The sequence below is a fragment of the Benincasa hispida genome, chromosome 1 (genome assembly GCF_027475165.1).
Source record: "Benincasa hispida cultivar pf3 chromosome 1, pf3_genome.v1.1, whole genome shotgun sequence".
NCBI lineage: Eukaryota > Viridiplantae > Streptophyta > Magnoliopsida > Cucurbitales > Cucurbitaceae > Benincasa > Benincasa hispida.
In genome coordinates, this window is record NC_143478.1 from 86,314,153 (window position 1) to 86,329,072 (window position 14,920).

The 14,920-nt window shown below is 34.2% G+C and overlaps 2 protein-coding genes across 3 annotated transcripts; one reads left to right on the top strand and one right to left on the bottom strand.

Moving 5' to 3' along the window:
- Window positions 1-334: 334 nt before the first annotated feature.
- Window positions 335-712, bottom strand: LOC150038798 (uncharacterized). Its single transcript, XM_090314527.1, has one exon. It carries the CDS (start codon window positions 710-712, stop codon window positions 335-337), a length of 378 nt encoding a protein of 125 aa, XP_090170653.1.
- Window positions 713-2,619: 1,907 nt separating this feature from the next.
- On the top strand, window positions 2,620-14,437 carry LOC120084463 (putative LRR receptor-like serine/threonine-protein kinase At1g53440). 2 transcript variants are annotated; one of them, XM_039040249.2, is made up of 24 exons: window positions 2,620-3,109; window positions 6,428-6,596; window positions 7,296-7,367; window positions 7,513-7,581; window positions 7,686-7,757; window positions 7,830-7,901; window positions 7,993-8,064; window positions 8,150-8,221; window positions 8,339-8,410; window positions 8,509-8,580; window positions 8,663-8,734; window positions 9,594-9,671; window positions 9,749-9,814; window positions 10,013-10,072; window positions 10,194-10,232; window positions 10,323-10,372; window positions 10,914-11,281; window positions 11,451-11,649; window positions 11,738-11,878; window positions 11,976-12,094; window positions 12,207-12,417; window positions 12,513-12,750; window positions 13,099-13,249; window positions 13,750-14,437. In XM_039040249.2, exons 1-24 carry the CDS (start codon window positions 3,004-3,006, stop codon window positions 14,197-14,199), a joined length of 3,090 nt encoding a protein of 1,029 aa, XP_038896177.2. In that variant the 5' UTR covers window positions 2,620-3,003; the 3' UTR covers window positions 14,200-14,437. The 2 variants fall into 2 exon arrangements, with proteins under 2 accessions (XP_038896177.2, XP_038896185.2); XM_039040257.2 differs by lacking the exon at window positions 2,620-3,109 and having other exon boundaries at window positions 6,453-6,565.
- The last annotated feature ends 483 nt before the right edge of the window (window positions 14,438-14,920 follow it).

Sequence of the window (14,920 nt, forward strand, 5' to 3'; positions counted from 1 at the left end):
TCGTATTTTCATTCTGTTGGGTAAACACCGCCCACCTTTCAAGACCAATATCCTCCAAATATTTCATCCAATACCATTTTGAAAAGTGCATAGTTGGTCCCAGTGTGCTTGGAACTTTGACATGCGAAACTGGCTGCATCCTTGAACATCCCAACAATCATATTGTTCTCAAAGTTGGAAAGAATATTATTTTCTAGTGGTATGTGCACAATCCATGAAATGCCATAGGAAAAACTGCATGAATGGCATTGCCAATAGATACCGCTCGATCGGACATGAACACCAAGTTAGGGGGTTCTCTAATGGCACACTTCAAATTCGACATAAACCACTTCTAAGCTTGATCAGTTTCATTGTCCACTATGGCATATGCTAGTGGGTAAACTTGGTTGTTACCGTCCATGGAAACGCCGACCAACATAGTCCCTTTGTATTTTCCTTTCAAATGCGACCCATCAACAATTATCACAGGCCAACAACTTGAAAAACCTCTAATACAAGGCCCTAATGTCATAAACATGTACTTGAAATGGACATCATTTTCAAGTTCAATTTCAAACCTTGTACCTGGATTCTCCATTTTTAATGCTTCACCATATGCATGTAAAACAACGTACGACTCTTCTAGAGTACCCCTAGCGAGAGCATAAGCGGTTTCCCTTACACGCCATGCCTTATCATAGCTTATATTTACGCCGTACTCTTTCCTCATATCCTCGACGATGTGAGGAAGTTTATAAACACGTCCTATGTCTATAAAATTGTCTTTGATTAGTTCGCCAACTACCACAACCGTTGCTTGTCTATGGTCATGATTTGAAATTCCAATAGAATATGTGTGCGACCCTATATATTTCGTGATCTTAAATGTGTCACACCCTGGAATTTTCACTACACGAAAGTTCCACTTACACTTATCTTTTATACATTTGACAGTAAACAAAGACTCAGTTGACTTCCTTACTTTATATTCAAAATTATTGTTTATGGACAGAATAGACAATCTCATTTTTAAGTCACTCTTACTCAAAAAAAGTTGACAAACTTCAATATCTGTCTCAGATGAAGAGGTACCAGACATAATCAATTCCCCTCTACAACATGAAGACATGGAATTCAATTATGCTGATCTCTCATTAACAGCCAATACATGTCTACGCACCTCTGAAGAACCACAGTCTATAGAATTCAATCCTACTGATCTTTCATTAACAACCACGAAAGGATCACGCTCTTCTAGAGGGCCACAATCCATAAAATTCAAGCCTACTGATTTCTCATTACCAATAACAAAAGGATCACGCTCTTCTGAAGGACCACAATCCATTGAAGTAAATCCTCCTGATCTCTCATTACTAAGCATAAGTCCGTTACATTGAGTTCTCTTTCCAAGTCCACTGCATGAATGTTGTCATTGTCGATTGATAATGTTGATGGTCGAGTGTTTATAGACAATGGAATATCACCCTCTTCTTGATTAAGCTCATATGATACCCCGTATTGTCTGTCTACACTTGTACCACCATAACTCATATTCACATTTCCATCGTGGTGTGATTTTAGCGTTACATATAGCTGAACTCTACAAAGATCTTCCCGAAAAAGAAGGAAGCGAACATCACCGTCATTCCGTATGTACTGTGGAGGGGCTTCAAAGTCAAGCCTATATTTAACTCTCATAACAACATTAAACTCTGAGCAACTTACATTTGCAACCCTATAAATGTGAGCTTTAAGTTCTTCATACTTCAATGTAATAGGCATAATGATTCTTGTTAGCTCGCCTCCAACATATAAATTTTGGTTCTCATCCCAATTACCTCCGTATCGAATTAGTAGACACTTTTCTGTCGTCCTACAACCACGAGAACATTTTTTATTAAGCAGATAATAATACACATGGATCTCTCTCACTGTCACTTCCAATTGCTCTCGCTCTCACTGTCGTCTTATCTCGCTCTCACACTGTCACTCTATCTCGCTCTCATGCTATCGTTCAATCTTGCTCTCACACTGTCGCTCTATCTTGCTCTCTCCACCTTTCTCGCTATCGCTCTCTCTCTCTCCATCTTTCTCGTTGTCGCTCGTTCTCACGCCCCTTTCGTTATGCTATTTACATACCTTTTTTGAGACCACATTGCTACAAACACCAATGAAACCAGGTTCAAGAAAAGTCCGTTCCGTTATGAAAAACCCATTCTGAAAACTTCGTTTGGTTCCAAAAAACTTCGTTTTGGAAAACCTAGTTTAATAAATTTTCGTTCAACAAAATGACAGTTCAAATGAAGTTTAAATTTTAAAAATTTCACCATTACATGTTTGCTGTGTATTATCGATTTTAAGTTGTAGATAGATTTTGTGAAAATTTTCAAATCAATCGTACAGTGACAAACAATCACATCACGATGGAAGATAGACAGAAAGTGAGAGCGAGATCCACGTAGCGAGAATGACACAGTTATCAGGGACAATTTTTGTAATTTCATACCGTGATAATATCAGCAAAAAATCAATTGACACTTTTTTAAAAAATCGGGTCATTTGGTATTATGCGTCTAGATATTAGGTCATTAACCTAACTTTCCCAAGAAAAAACTAGCAGAGAGAAAAGAGTTGTTTATGTATAAAATAAAAAGAAAAATAATTGGCATGCAAGAATCTGCCATATCATCATGTGGCCATTCACATCGCCTACAGCCCTAACTGTACATTACCCGCATTTTTTTTATTCTTTATTTATTTATTTTTTTGTTTTTTTCATCTTCTTCTTAGTTCTTCCTCTTCCTATCCATGGAAATTTGCAGAAACACTTGGTTTCCTTTTCTGAGTTGAATTTCTAATCCTTTCTTCTCTCTCTTCCACTTCTTTCCAACTACTCCTCCTTCACTTCCAACCAATTCGTTTGTTCCCCTTTCGCCTTCATTTGAAAGAAACCGACACTCCTCCCTCCTCCTCTTCTTCTTCTACCACTTACCACTGCCAACTGTTCCTCTCTGCGCGGCTATGGATTTTCCAAATTCTTTATTCAGGATTCTCGCCCTTTTTCTTCTGTCCATTTTGCTGTTTCAAGGATCTGGATCCCACGCTCAGCTTTTGCCTGAATCCGAAGGTACGCTCATCCGCTTCTTCATTTATTTAACTTTATTCTCTCATCTCTCCTGTTCTCTCTGATATTCTTTGTGGATTTGGTCTCTTTTTTGAGTTTTTGATAGGATAGAGAGACTCCCAATACTCTAGGTATTTTGTTTCTGTAGTTGAAATTGCTATGTTTGGTTGCATAGAAACTCCAGGGAAAAAAGTGAAATTAGTAGAAATTAACAGTCGGATTCTTCTTGTTCGGTGCGATTTTAGCAACAGACTGAGATTAAATTCATTTCCCGCAATCTGAGAGAAAATTTTCATTCATTCAAATTTTCTTCTTCTTCTTCTTCTTTTTGATCGATTTCGTTTTGTTTTTCCACTGATTTTTTGTTTGCTACCGAAAATTTGCTTAACTGCTACTGGTAGTTTTTCGTGCTGTGGCATTTTCCCGCATTTTCTCAACAACCATTTCTATCATTTTTTTTCCCTCCTCATCCTGGATTAGTGTTAGGTTCAGGTGGTTTCGAATTCCATCATTTTCCTTTTGATTATAATTTTAATCACTATCTATTGTTCTTTTTTTAATTTTCGAGAACTAAAAAGGTCAAATTATTCTTTTTGGACCATACAATATAAAATATCAAAAAATTTCGATACACGTGATTACGTATACCAATATTTGTTGTTATCCCTTTTAGAAATAACTTGGTCTTAATTTCATTTTTTTTTTTAAATTTGAGAATGGACCAAAATTAAATATAACTAATCGAAACGTCTATTCAAATTATTATTTATTTATAGTACCTATAATAACTTACTAACCAATAAAGTCTATAAATATGGTTATATTTTTTTACCTGGAAATGGAAAAAAATAATTAGTTGAAGTGAAATCACAACGAATAAAATATTTAAAATATTTTTTTAAAGATCAACGTGATTGAATATTCGAATTTCATACCATTTGATTGATAGCACAAATTTTATATTAATTGAGTTATATTGACTTTAACATTTAAAAATAGTGAACTATTATCTAGAATCATAATACTAATGATCATACCATCAACATAATTATATCTTTAAAATAAAATGAAGGTCAGATATGTTAATTAATCTCACTCTTTATTTTTTTTTCAGTTTTATTTTTATTCTTTTAAATTTCACAACTCGTTTCCATTATATTAAATATTCTCAATGTCATACTGTAAAAAAAAAAAAAAAAAAAAGGAAAACTTCAAAAATTGTTTACATAAAGTTCTTAAAAGGATTTTTCCTATTAAATCGATGTTTTATTATATTTAATGAATATATGTCAAATAGTATTTAAGTGACATATTTACTTGTCTACTGTATTAATAAAAATTATAACTTTATAGTACATAAACTCTTGTGGACAAATTTTAGTTTTATTATTATTATTATTATTTTTTAATGAAATGTCCTAATAAAAAATGTATTGAAATTGACTAAGACATTATTATCTATTTTCAATGTTTTTCTTAAAGTTAATTAAGATAAAAACTTTGAAGTCACGTCACAGTACATTCGCCTTTAATGGGCAAACATGGGCCAGATAGGCCCCACGGTTTATTTGGGCCCGGGACACTCTCACCGATCCCAAAACTTATCTAATCGTTTCACGTGAGATCTGACTTTTTCTACCCTCCCAAGTCTATACGAAAGAGAGGATATTATTCTTTTTGGTGCTTTTTGTTTTTACTTTTAATTAAATAAACAAGATACTATATTATTTCATTTTTAATTTGCATAGATGAATTATAATAGTGTAAACCGGGGAAAGAGGTTAGCAAGGAATATATTATTTTTTTCTCTTTCGAAATAGAAAGAAAGAAAGAAAGAAAAAAAAAAAAAAATTTCATTCATTTTCAATTTTTTATTCCTTTTAAACTTTTAAGTTCTACCTAGGAGATGAGTTGAATGTTGAGGCACTTGTCTCCATCATGTCATTTCGAAATTTTTTTATGTAAAAGGCTTCTTAAATTCGATGCTATTATCAATGAATAATTGAGCTCTAATTGAGATTTTTATTTCATATTCGCCCATTAGTTGGAGTGTGTTTTTATTACGTAATTTGGTATTTTATCCTTTTTTGTGTATTTAATATTTTATTGAGTCTAGAACTCTAGATTGATTTCGATGCATGTTTTGGACTAACAAGAAACAGAAAGGTCATTCATTTGTTCTTAATTTTGAATGCCACTCCTGCTAATTTAAAAGTAAATACTTAATTTGTTTTCCATACAAACCTTAAAAGGTTTTTAAAAGTATTTAGTAAACCTATCGATATTTAACTTAGTTGTGAAAGTAGAAATTGACTTTAGTGTAGGAACATGAAAAACATGTTTAATACAATTATAGTATGTAATTTTCTCAAACCATGTGCATTTAAATTCTAAAGGTTTTTATTTTTCGAGAAATTAAAGGATTCTTATTTAAAGTTACATGTGACATATGAATTAAAATAATAAAATAAATATTAGTGTGATTGAATATGAATAATATAAAATAAAACCATTTCATATCATCGTAGTATCATTATTCTTAAACCACTTGTTTTGTAATTATTACAAAATACTGCTTCTCATAAATGAGCATTAATTATTAAGATCCCAGTTAGGTGAAAATCCGGCAGCCCAGCTGGCTCAAGATTTCTACTAGTCAGTCACCAGTGGGTTTTAGTTGAGCAATTAAGTCCTCTGGAATTTGAACACCACCAACTTTTGCAGTGTTAATTGACTCACATGTTTTGAACAACTTGTCTGAATAACATACCTTTAAAGCTGAATTAATGTCTGTTTATTGACCTGAATTAGCTTTGACTATTATGAATTGATCTGTGGGCTTTGACTTTGACCCAAAGACCTGTTTGGTAGAGCCAGTATTCTAGGAATTGAATTCCTTCATTTCATTGGAGGATTGAATTTTGATAATTTCAGCCTTTTTTGTTCCTTCTTTTTTTAATGTTTCAATTGGTGGGATTCGGAAAACTAAAACAGGAGAATTCAATCATCTCAGTTCATTGAAAATAAACTCCTTCCGGTTCCATGGACTTCAAACTAGGGAGGATCACGATCATTATTATCCCTATTATCTGGTCTATGTTTAAATCATTCAAAATGATTCCGAAACGTGGACTATATTTTACTATTCCAACGACCGACAAGTTATGAGCTTACGATTTTATGAGGGTAAAACCTTCCTTTTTGATTAGGTGAACAGAATAAAATAGCTTGGTGTAATTCTTTGGTTCTGAACTAAGATAATTACCCCCATTTCCTGGATCTCGATATTAATGCATTTTACCAATTGGTTTGTGTGGACAGTGAAAGCCCTTCAAACAATATCTTCAAAACTAAAGAATTTAAGCTGGAATGTAACCCGGAGTTCTTGCATTCGAGGTGAAGGCTTTTCCAATCAAGCTTTCCCGGGGAACCAAATCTTGAGGAATGTCACATGCAATTGTACTTCCACTCTCTGTCATGTGACAATTATGTAAGAAACTTATTGCTTTTCCCCATTGATGTGCTTCATGTTTTCTTCCTTTACTCACTGCTGGGAAAGTCTTTCACATTTTGAAAGTTTGAAGTAACATTTTTTCTGCTCTGAGTGCTCTTTCTTTATTATTATTATTATTATTATTTTCGTCCGCTCAGGAGTCTTAGGTACCATTTAAGAGAAATGAATTTTCCAGCATATAGTTTAGATTTTTATTAATCTAAGTTACAAGTAAATAGAAAAACATAAGTAAATAGTTGGGAATTCAAGCGTGATAAAGAAGAGTTTCCATATTTTTCACAATTTTTTTAGTAAAAATTGACTGTGCCTTTTCTTAATTGTTTATTAATCCTTGATCCCAATTCCCAATCATTGGTTAATCGTCGAAAATGAATTCTCCACTGTTAAGAATTAACTATCGAAGTTGAAGTACTAGAATTAATTGTATTATTCTGCATACAATATCTGTTTATTACGCTTACTATTATTCTTAAACTAAGTATTATTTACAGCAGATTAAAAATTAGGTAATGATTGATAATAGATATTATTGATCACCAATGCTTATAGAAAAATCAGCTATGAACAACAGTTATTCTCTAATCTATATTAATTTCAGGTACATTTTTTTTCCTAATTGCTACTATTGTCTGGGTTAACTGGAGATTTGATATCTTATTTATTGTTATTTGACAGCCTGCTTAAGGGTCTCAATCTAACAGGAACTTTTCCAGCTGAATTTGGTAATCTTACTCATCTGCAGGAACTGTAAGTGCTGGAAACCGTCTTTCTTTATTGTATTAGATGCAAACGTTCGGATCTTCCACTGACATTTGGAAGACTGGCATTCCTTTGACGGGTGATTGACAGTTAAAAGTATATAATTCTAAGCGTAGTTCCTCTGATTAAACAGTGATCTTACTCGCAACCATATTAATGGTCAGCTACCCAGTAGTCTTGCCAATGCTCCTCTTGTCAAACTGTAAGTCATGTATTGGACTAGATTGGATTTCCTTTGGCATTCTTTGTAGCTGATGATCATCAAGTAATTGACAAGTTGGTTGTGTGTTTGTCGGTACCATGCAGTTCTCTCTTGGGAAATAGGCTAAACGGTTCAATTCCCAAGGAAATTGGTGACGTTGGCAACCTCGAAGAGCTGTAAGTGATGAAAAAATATGGTTTGTGTAATTGAATTAAGATTTTAGGAAGTTGTTGACACTTGAGTTGCAGGGTCTTGGAAGACAACCAGCTAACTGGAAGTCTACCTGCCAGCCTTGGAAATCTGCACGGTTTGAGAAGATTGTGAGTCGCTTGCCCTTTATCTCTCTTCTTCTGGAAAGGAAATTGCGAACTTCAAACAATGAATGTAATCTGCTGTTTCTTACCCCTGTAGACTTCTGTCTGCAAACAATTTCACAGGCAAAATACCAGACTCATTTGGAAAATTAAAGAACTTGGTTGATTTGTAAGTAACCCATGTGACAAAAATTTAGCCTTTCATTATTTCCATATCACTCCACAATTTCTGAGTTTTCAGTTAATTTCTGCAGTAGGATAGATGGGAATGAACTGTCTGGGAAGATTCCTGACTTCATTGGGAATTGGATCAACCTTGACAGACTGTGAGTAGTCTCATATCTACTTTGCAATAGCTACCCTCTATTAGATATCCAAGATTTATTTGCACTAGTGCTATTATTACCGGTTATCAAGGGATTCTTGAAACGTTTCTTTTCCAGGGATATACAAGGAACATCGATGGAAAATTCCATTCCTTCTACAATATCTCAATTGAAGAACCTGACTCAATTGTGAGAATCTCCAAGTTTCCAATTAGTACATAGATTACTCCAATTGTGTTGAATTGCTTTTCACCTTTATTTTTTTTTGTGTGCAACTTGCTTAACAGGAGGATATCCGACTTGAAGGGGTCATTTATAAGTTTCCCCAATTTGACAGATATGATAAACATGGAAGAATTGTAATAACTTAGTTTGTTGTCTATATCTCAGAAAAGTGCATTTTTTAATTCCATCTTAATCCAGATTTTCCTTTTCATGCAGGGTCCTGAGGAATTGTTTAATTAATGGGTCAATCCCCGAGTATATTGGAGAAATGAACAAATTATCAACTCTGTAAGTTCTTATTGACTGATTCCTATGCACATATGCTGACAAGAATATCGTGTTTTTCCCCTTTTAATTTTCAGTATTACACCCATTAGTCAGCCACTGCCCAATTTAATCTTGAATTTTCAATTTCATTAATTTGAATCCTAAATTTGAATAAGCAGTAAAATTGATACTTTGTTGACATTAAATCAGTTGCGCACGAATTATGAACGAGTTAATAATTCATATAAAATTCAAGCTAAAAAATACTCAAGATCATGTCATAGAAATGCCAAAACTTAACCATGAAAATACTTCCTAGCCACAAAGTCAAATAAATAAAAGAAGCATTTAATTACAGTAATAAACTGCTCAAACCTAGCTACAAAATACCTAGCACAGACGAAGAAGCCAATAACCATAAAACTACATTTGACCAGCGACAAAATTTAACTAATTCAGAGTATTATTTTTCCACCTATTCATGTTTAGGGTCAATTCATGATAGTGAAGGATTAAGATTCGTATGACTGGTGTTCGGGGTAAAAAGAAAAAAAGAAATTTTGCTCTATTTTGCCTCTCTTGTTTACTTCTGTGGCCAAAACTTGATTCATTGTTCGAAGGAGTTTGGTTTTTTCTTCCATCCTCAACACTGGAAAGCCTTTTGAAATACAAGTTGAAATGAATCTTATAACATGCCTTATTAGGACCAAATAATAACAATAATATAATAAAGAATCAGGATATTAGGCTTTTTAATCCCGAAGTACTAATTTTTCTTCTCTTTGGGGCCGTATTATTACTTCCACGAGTTGGAAACGTCTATTTCTTATTTAGAAATCTAAAGTAGTTTTTTCTTCTTTTTATGCCCTCCTTTTTGTAGAGATCTAAGCTTCAACCATTTAACTGGTCCAATTCCTAAGACATTTCAGAATCTGGTGAAGAAAAAGATAGACTTCATGTAAGTGGATAATTGGTTTCAGAGTATTATTTGTACACCTCCATCAACAACTCACTAACAGAACCTAATTGGTGCAGGTTTCTGACAAACAACTCACTGAGTGGTGAAGTGCCTGGTTGGATCTTGAGGAGCAAAAGGAACATGTTAGTAACTTAGTATACTGTATAACCATGCATTGATTCATGTGGGCTCTGAAGAATTTTGGATAATAGTATCATGATTTTTTTAACCTTTATTTATTTATTTTTGCACTGATCTGATGTAAAAAATGCTTGGAAATTTGAAAATTTTGTATTGCACTATACATTAATCTTTATGAGATATATATTGGATCGTTGCAGAGATTTGTCTTACAACAATTTTTCAGGGTCTACTCTTGCTAGTTGCCAACAATCACCTGTGTAAGCTTCTATACTCCAAACAAAGCAAGGAACAAAGTTACTAATATATCCTACTCTGATAACTATCTGCCCCCCCACCCCCCAAATCTTACATGATGGCTGAGCCTTTTTTTTACTACAGGAACTTGATTGCGAGTTACCCACCTGCAGTGAATCATCAGTAAGAATGACGATGGTTTTGCTCTCCCTTTCTTCATTGTGCGTCAAAACTTGAGTGACATGACAGTGATCAAAATTTTCTTACATGCAGAGTTCCTTGGTGCCTCAAGAAAGACCTTCCATGCTCTGGAGAAGCTGAATGTAAGTAGATCAATATCTTGATATTATGGTTCGTTATGGAATTGAACTCACCTGTTTAATGATTTTACGGTCTCTGGAAACTTGTTCCAATATGAAAATAAGTGGATAAAAAACATTGAATTTGTATTTTCAAATGCTCATGTTTTTTAGCAACTAATTGAATTTATGACTAGTTTTATGATTTTACTACTGAAAACCAGTTTATTGTTAAATGTTCAAAAAGAAAAATAAGTAGAAGTAAACATTAGTTTGGTATTTTCAAATGTTTCTTAGTTGTATTTGGTAGTAACCATCTATGAAATATATATTTATGTACATTGTTATCTGTAACTTTAGTTTATAATTTTTAAAAGTTTAAGAAGAAGGTAAATAGTAGAGCAAGAATAGAGAGGTTAACAGATTCTGACAACAAGATTGAGTTGAAAACAATGTTCAGAATCATACTAAACCAAACTTTGGGAAAAAGAAAGACCAGTTAATTGTTCTGTCATGGATTGTAGTTTGAGTATTTGATTATATATTGTGCTCATGACAACTGCAGATCATTCCTTGTTTATTAATTGTGGAGGAACTCGAGTGACAGTTGATGGGCATGATTATGAAGAGGACCTAACTACAGAAGGCAAGTCAAACTTCTTTTCCGTTTCAGAAAAATGGGCTTATAGCAGTACAGGAGTTTTTTTGGGTGATGAAAATGCTGACTATTTAGCTGCAAATAAGTTTGGCCTGAATGTGAGTGGTCCACGCTATTATCAAAATGCCCGACTTTCCCCTCTCTCCCTTAAATATTATGGCCTTTGCCTGCGGCGCGGAAGCTACAATGTGAAGCTCCACTTTGCTGAAATTATGTACTCTAATGATCAAACATTTAGCAGCCTTGGAAAGCGTATATTCGATATATCAATTCAAGTGAGTATGCAGTCAGTTTATGACTCTACAATACAGTCTACAGTCTACTAGTGTGTGGATTTCATTTATTCAATGAACTTCTTGTTTTCCAAATTTCTAGATTTAGTTAGATATGAATGATCATGGATTAAGAATTTCAGTTGTTCATCAGCTGTGCTACATTCTACAGGGAAAACTAGTGAAGAAGGATTTCAATATTATGGAAGCAGCTGGGGGTGTTGGTAAGAACTTCATAGTGGAAGATAAAAATGTTCTTGTTGATGGCAGTACCCTTGAGATTCATCTATATTGGGCTGGTAAAGGAACCACAGCTGTGCCAGACAGAGGAGTTTATGGGCCCCTTATTTCTGCTATCACAGTTACACCAAGCAAGTTCTTTCTTGCACTTTTAGATGGTCTTTCCCTTTTTCAGATTTTGAGAATTCCTTCTAATTGATATACTTATTTTTGTTATAGACTTTGAAATCGATGAGGGAGGACTATCGGCTGGAGCACTTGCTGGCATTATAAGTTCTTCATGTGCAGTAGTCATTATATTGGTCGTAGTATTTCTTTGGATGAAGGGTTACATATGTAAGAAGAAAGTCCTAGATAATGGTAAAGTTGTTTACTGTTTAAACATACTGGCAGTTTATATTTATTTCAATCAAGGCATTAAAAAAACTGAAAATCTTATTTTTTTCCCTTGCTTTAGAACTTTCTGGCGTAGATTTACAAACGGGTCATTTTACCTTGAAACAAATTAAAGTTGCCACCAACAACTTTGATCCTAAAAGTAAAATAGGCGAAGGTGGATTTGGGCCTGTCTACAAGGTGACCGGAAACATTTTAATTCTTTTGTGTGCGAGAAGATAATCATGTTGTAAATTTTGTTACAACATAAAACTCTTATAAACTTGAGATTATCTTCTTTGGTCAAGGATAGGGTGTATTGTCAGATGGTGCTTTGATCGCCGTGAAGCAACTCTCCTCCAAATCGAAACAAGGGAGCCGTGAGTTTGTTACGGAGATTGGCATGATATCTGCATTGCAACACCCAAACCTCGTTAAGCTCTATGGCTGCTGCGTTGAGGGAAACCAATTGTTGCTTGTATATGAATACATGGAAAACAATAGTCTTGCTCGTGCACTTTTCGGTAATTGCATGAATGACATATTTGGTTTAGTGAACGTCAACATTTAGATTGGTGACCAACCGAGTCTTGACTCGCTTGCTTCTTGTTGACTCAAGGTCGAGAGGAACAAAGGCTACACCTTGACTGGCGAACAAGGAAGATGATATGCTTGGATATAGCTAGGGGATTAGCTTACCTTCATGAAGAATCAAGGTTGAAAATTGTTCATAGAGACATAAAGGCCACAAACGTGCTGCTCGATAAAGATCTTAATGCTAAGATTTCTGACTTTGGTTTGGCTAAGCTTGATGAAGAGGAGAACACCCACATCAGCACACGAATTGCTGGAACCATGTACTCTCTCTCCTTTTTGTGCACGTGTGCATGCATAATCTTACATATGTGTATAACTCCTGAGCATGCATGTTTACGACAAAAACATCTTAAGGTCAAACCAAGTGTCCAAATCACATGCATTTGTATGCATTGCTTTCCTGCACGGTCTTGTTGAGTCCGTTTCAAGGCATATTTGATTAAAATGGTCTATTTCAGGATCACTTGATCATAAATTTTGTGTTGATTAAAAGTCAGATTTCTAGTTGCACTAAACCTAGTTATCATCTTTAAACATTCAAGAATTAATTCAACAGGTTTCTTGGAGGGCACGCTAATATTCTTGTTTTGCTTTTTTCTTTTCTTCAGTGGTTATATGGCACCTGAGTATGCAATGAGAGGATACTTGACTGATAAGGCAGATGTTTACAGCTTTGGGATTGTTGCCTTAGAGATAGTTAGCGGGAAAAGTAATACAAATTACAGGCCAAAGGAAGAATTTGTTTATCTTCTTGATTGGGTATTTTCTCCACACTACTTATCATATTTCCTTTTCACATTTTTTTTAGTTTTTATGCTTATACGATCTCTCATAATTAATCAGATTCAAAATGGCATTCGTCTCTAATTGCTAAGATTAATATATTGAACTTTTGCTTGGAAGTTATTGAGAAAAAAAATGTTGGTTTGCTTTTGGAAAGTTAGATAATAAAGAATTCACTTTGGTACAAGTATTTATTGCATTCCTTGTATGTCTCAAGTCTCTTTACATTAGAAATGGAGAGACGAAGAAGTTTAGCAATGTCATAGTTCAAGTAGTTATCTGTTCGTGTCTCTTTTTTAGGTTTGAATTCATTTTCCTCCTTTGTAATGAAATATTGAAAAAAAAAAAATGGAAAGTAATATTTTAGCTTGTAGTTTAATTTATGTGATTGAGAAATATGTTTAGAGATTATTTTTTTTAGACCTGTTGAAGTGAGAGCATGAGATAAGTGATTGTTTTTTGTTTGGTACTTGAAGGCCTATGTACTGGAAGAGCAAGGTAACCTTCTAGAACTGGTAGATCCAGACCTTGGTTCAAATTACTCATCAGAGGAAGCAATGAGGATGCTGAGCATAGCTCTCTTATGCACCAACCCATCTCCCACTCTCAGACCAACCATGTCTTCTGTGGTGAGTATGCTTGAAGGTAAGATTGCAGTCCAAGCACCGATCATCAAGCGCACTTCATCTGGCCAAGATCCAAGGTTTAGAGCCTTTGAGAAGCTCTCGCATGACAGTCGATCGCAGATTTCAAGCTCAACGGTTTCTCTAGATGCTGAACCTCAAAAAAGCATGTTAATGGATGGGCCATGTACTAATTCTTCAGTGTCCATTGATACCAATGGCAATAATCTCTACCATTCTGCATCAAGTGATCCCCTCGAAAATCACCGTCATGTGGATAATATGAAATTGTCGGCTAATTAATTCATTCAGAAAACATATTTGTTATTTACTTTTTCTTGCAGGCTCTGTGTTACTTAAGTCATTTATGATTCTTTGTACAAAGGTAAGGAAATAGTCTCTGGGATTGGTTCTTTTTTGGCAACAAACTTGTGTGCATTCTGCATGCCATGTTGGAGTTCAGCTGTCTCTTGGTAGAACAAATGTAATGTAAACAAAATTATGTTGAAAAATTTGATCATTCTAACATGTTTATTTTGTACTCGATGGTTAAGACAATTACACCTTTACTTGAAATTGAAGGTCAAATATCACTCTCCATTTGATGCGTCTATATAACACACACATTCATATAGTACACATTATACCGTTGATTTAAGTCTGAAAAATTGACAAAAATGACCCATTGGAAGTTTTCCTTGGGAAAAAAGGACCCCTTTTATAAAACATGTATTTTTGACCCCTCAAAATTTACCATAGGTAAGAAAAGACCATTATACCTTTTCTTTTTAGGAAAAAGATTCAAAACTTTGGAAACCCAACAATCCCTCCCTCCATGACCATTTTCTTGTTCGACCATTTCTTGTTCAACCCTTTAAATTCCTTTCAGAACTCCTCACATTCTTTTAGTTTTTCTTCAATATTTCGGTTCATCTTCATCAACATAAACATCATCTTCAAGTTCATCTTCATCAAGTAAGAATTTTTGGATATTTTAGGAGGGTTTTGGTTTTGGATTTCTTGA

Bases quoted from the DNA above. Each gene is read 5' to 3' on its own strand.
- LOC150038798 (XM_090314527.1), bottom strand. From the start codon at position 712: ATGAGGAAAGAGTACGGCGTAAATATAAGCTATGATAAGGCATGGCGT.
- LOC120084463 (XM_039040249.2), top strand. From the start codon at position 3,004: ATGGATTTTCCAAATTCTTTATTCAGGATTCTCGCCCTTTTTCTTCTG. The intron at 12,095-12,206 runs GTGACCGGAAAC...GGTCAAGGATAG, and splicing joins GATTTGGGCCTGTCTACAAG to GGTGTATTGTCAGATGGTGC. The intron at 12,751-13,098 runs GTACTCTCTCTC...TCTTTTCTTCAG, and splicing joins ACACGAATTGCTGGAACCAT to TGGTTATATGGCACCTGAGT.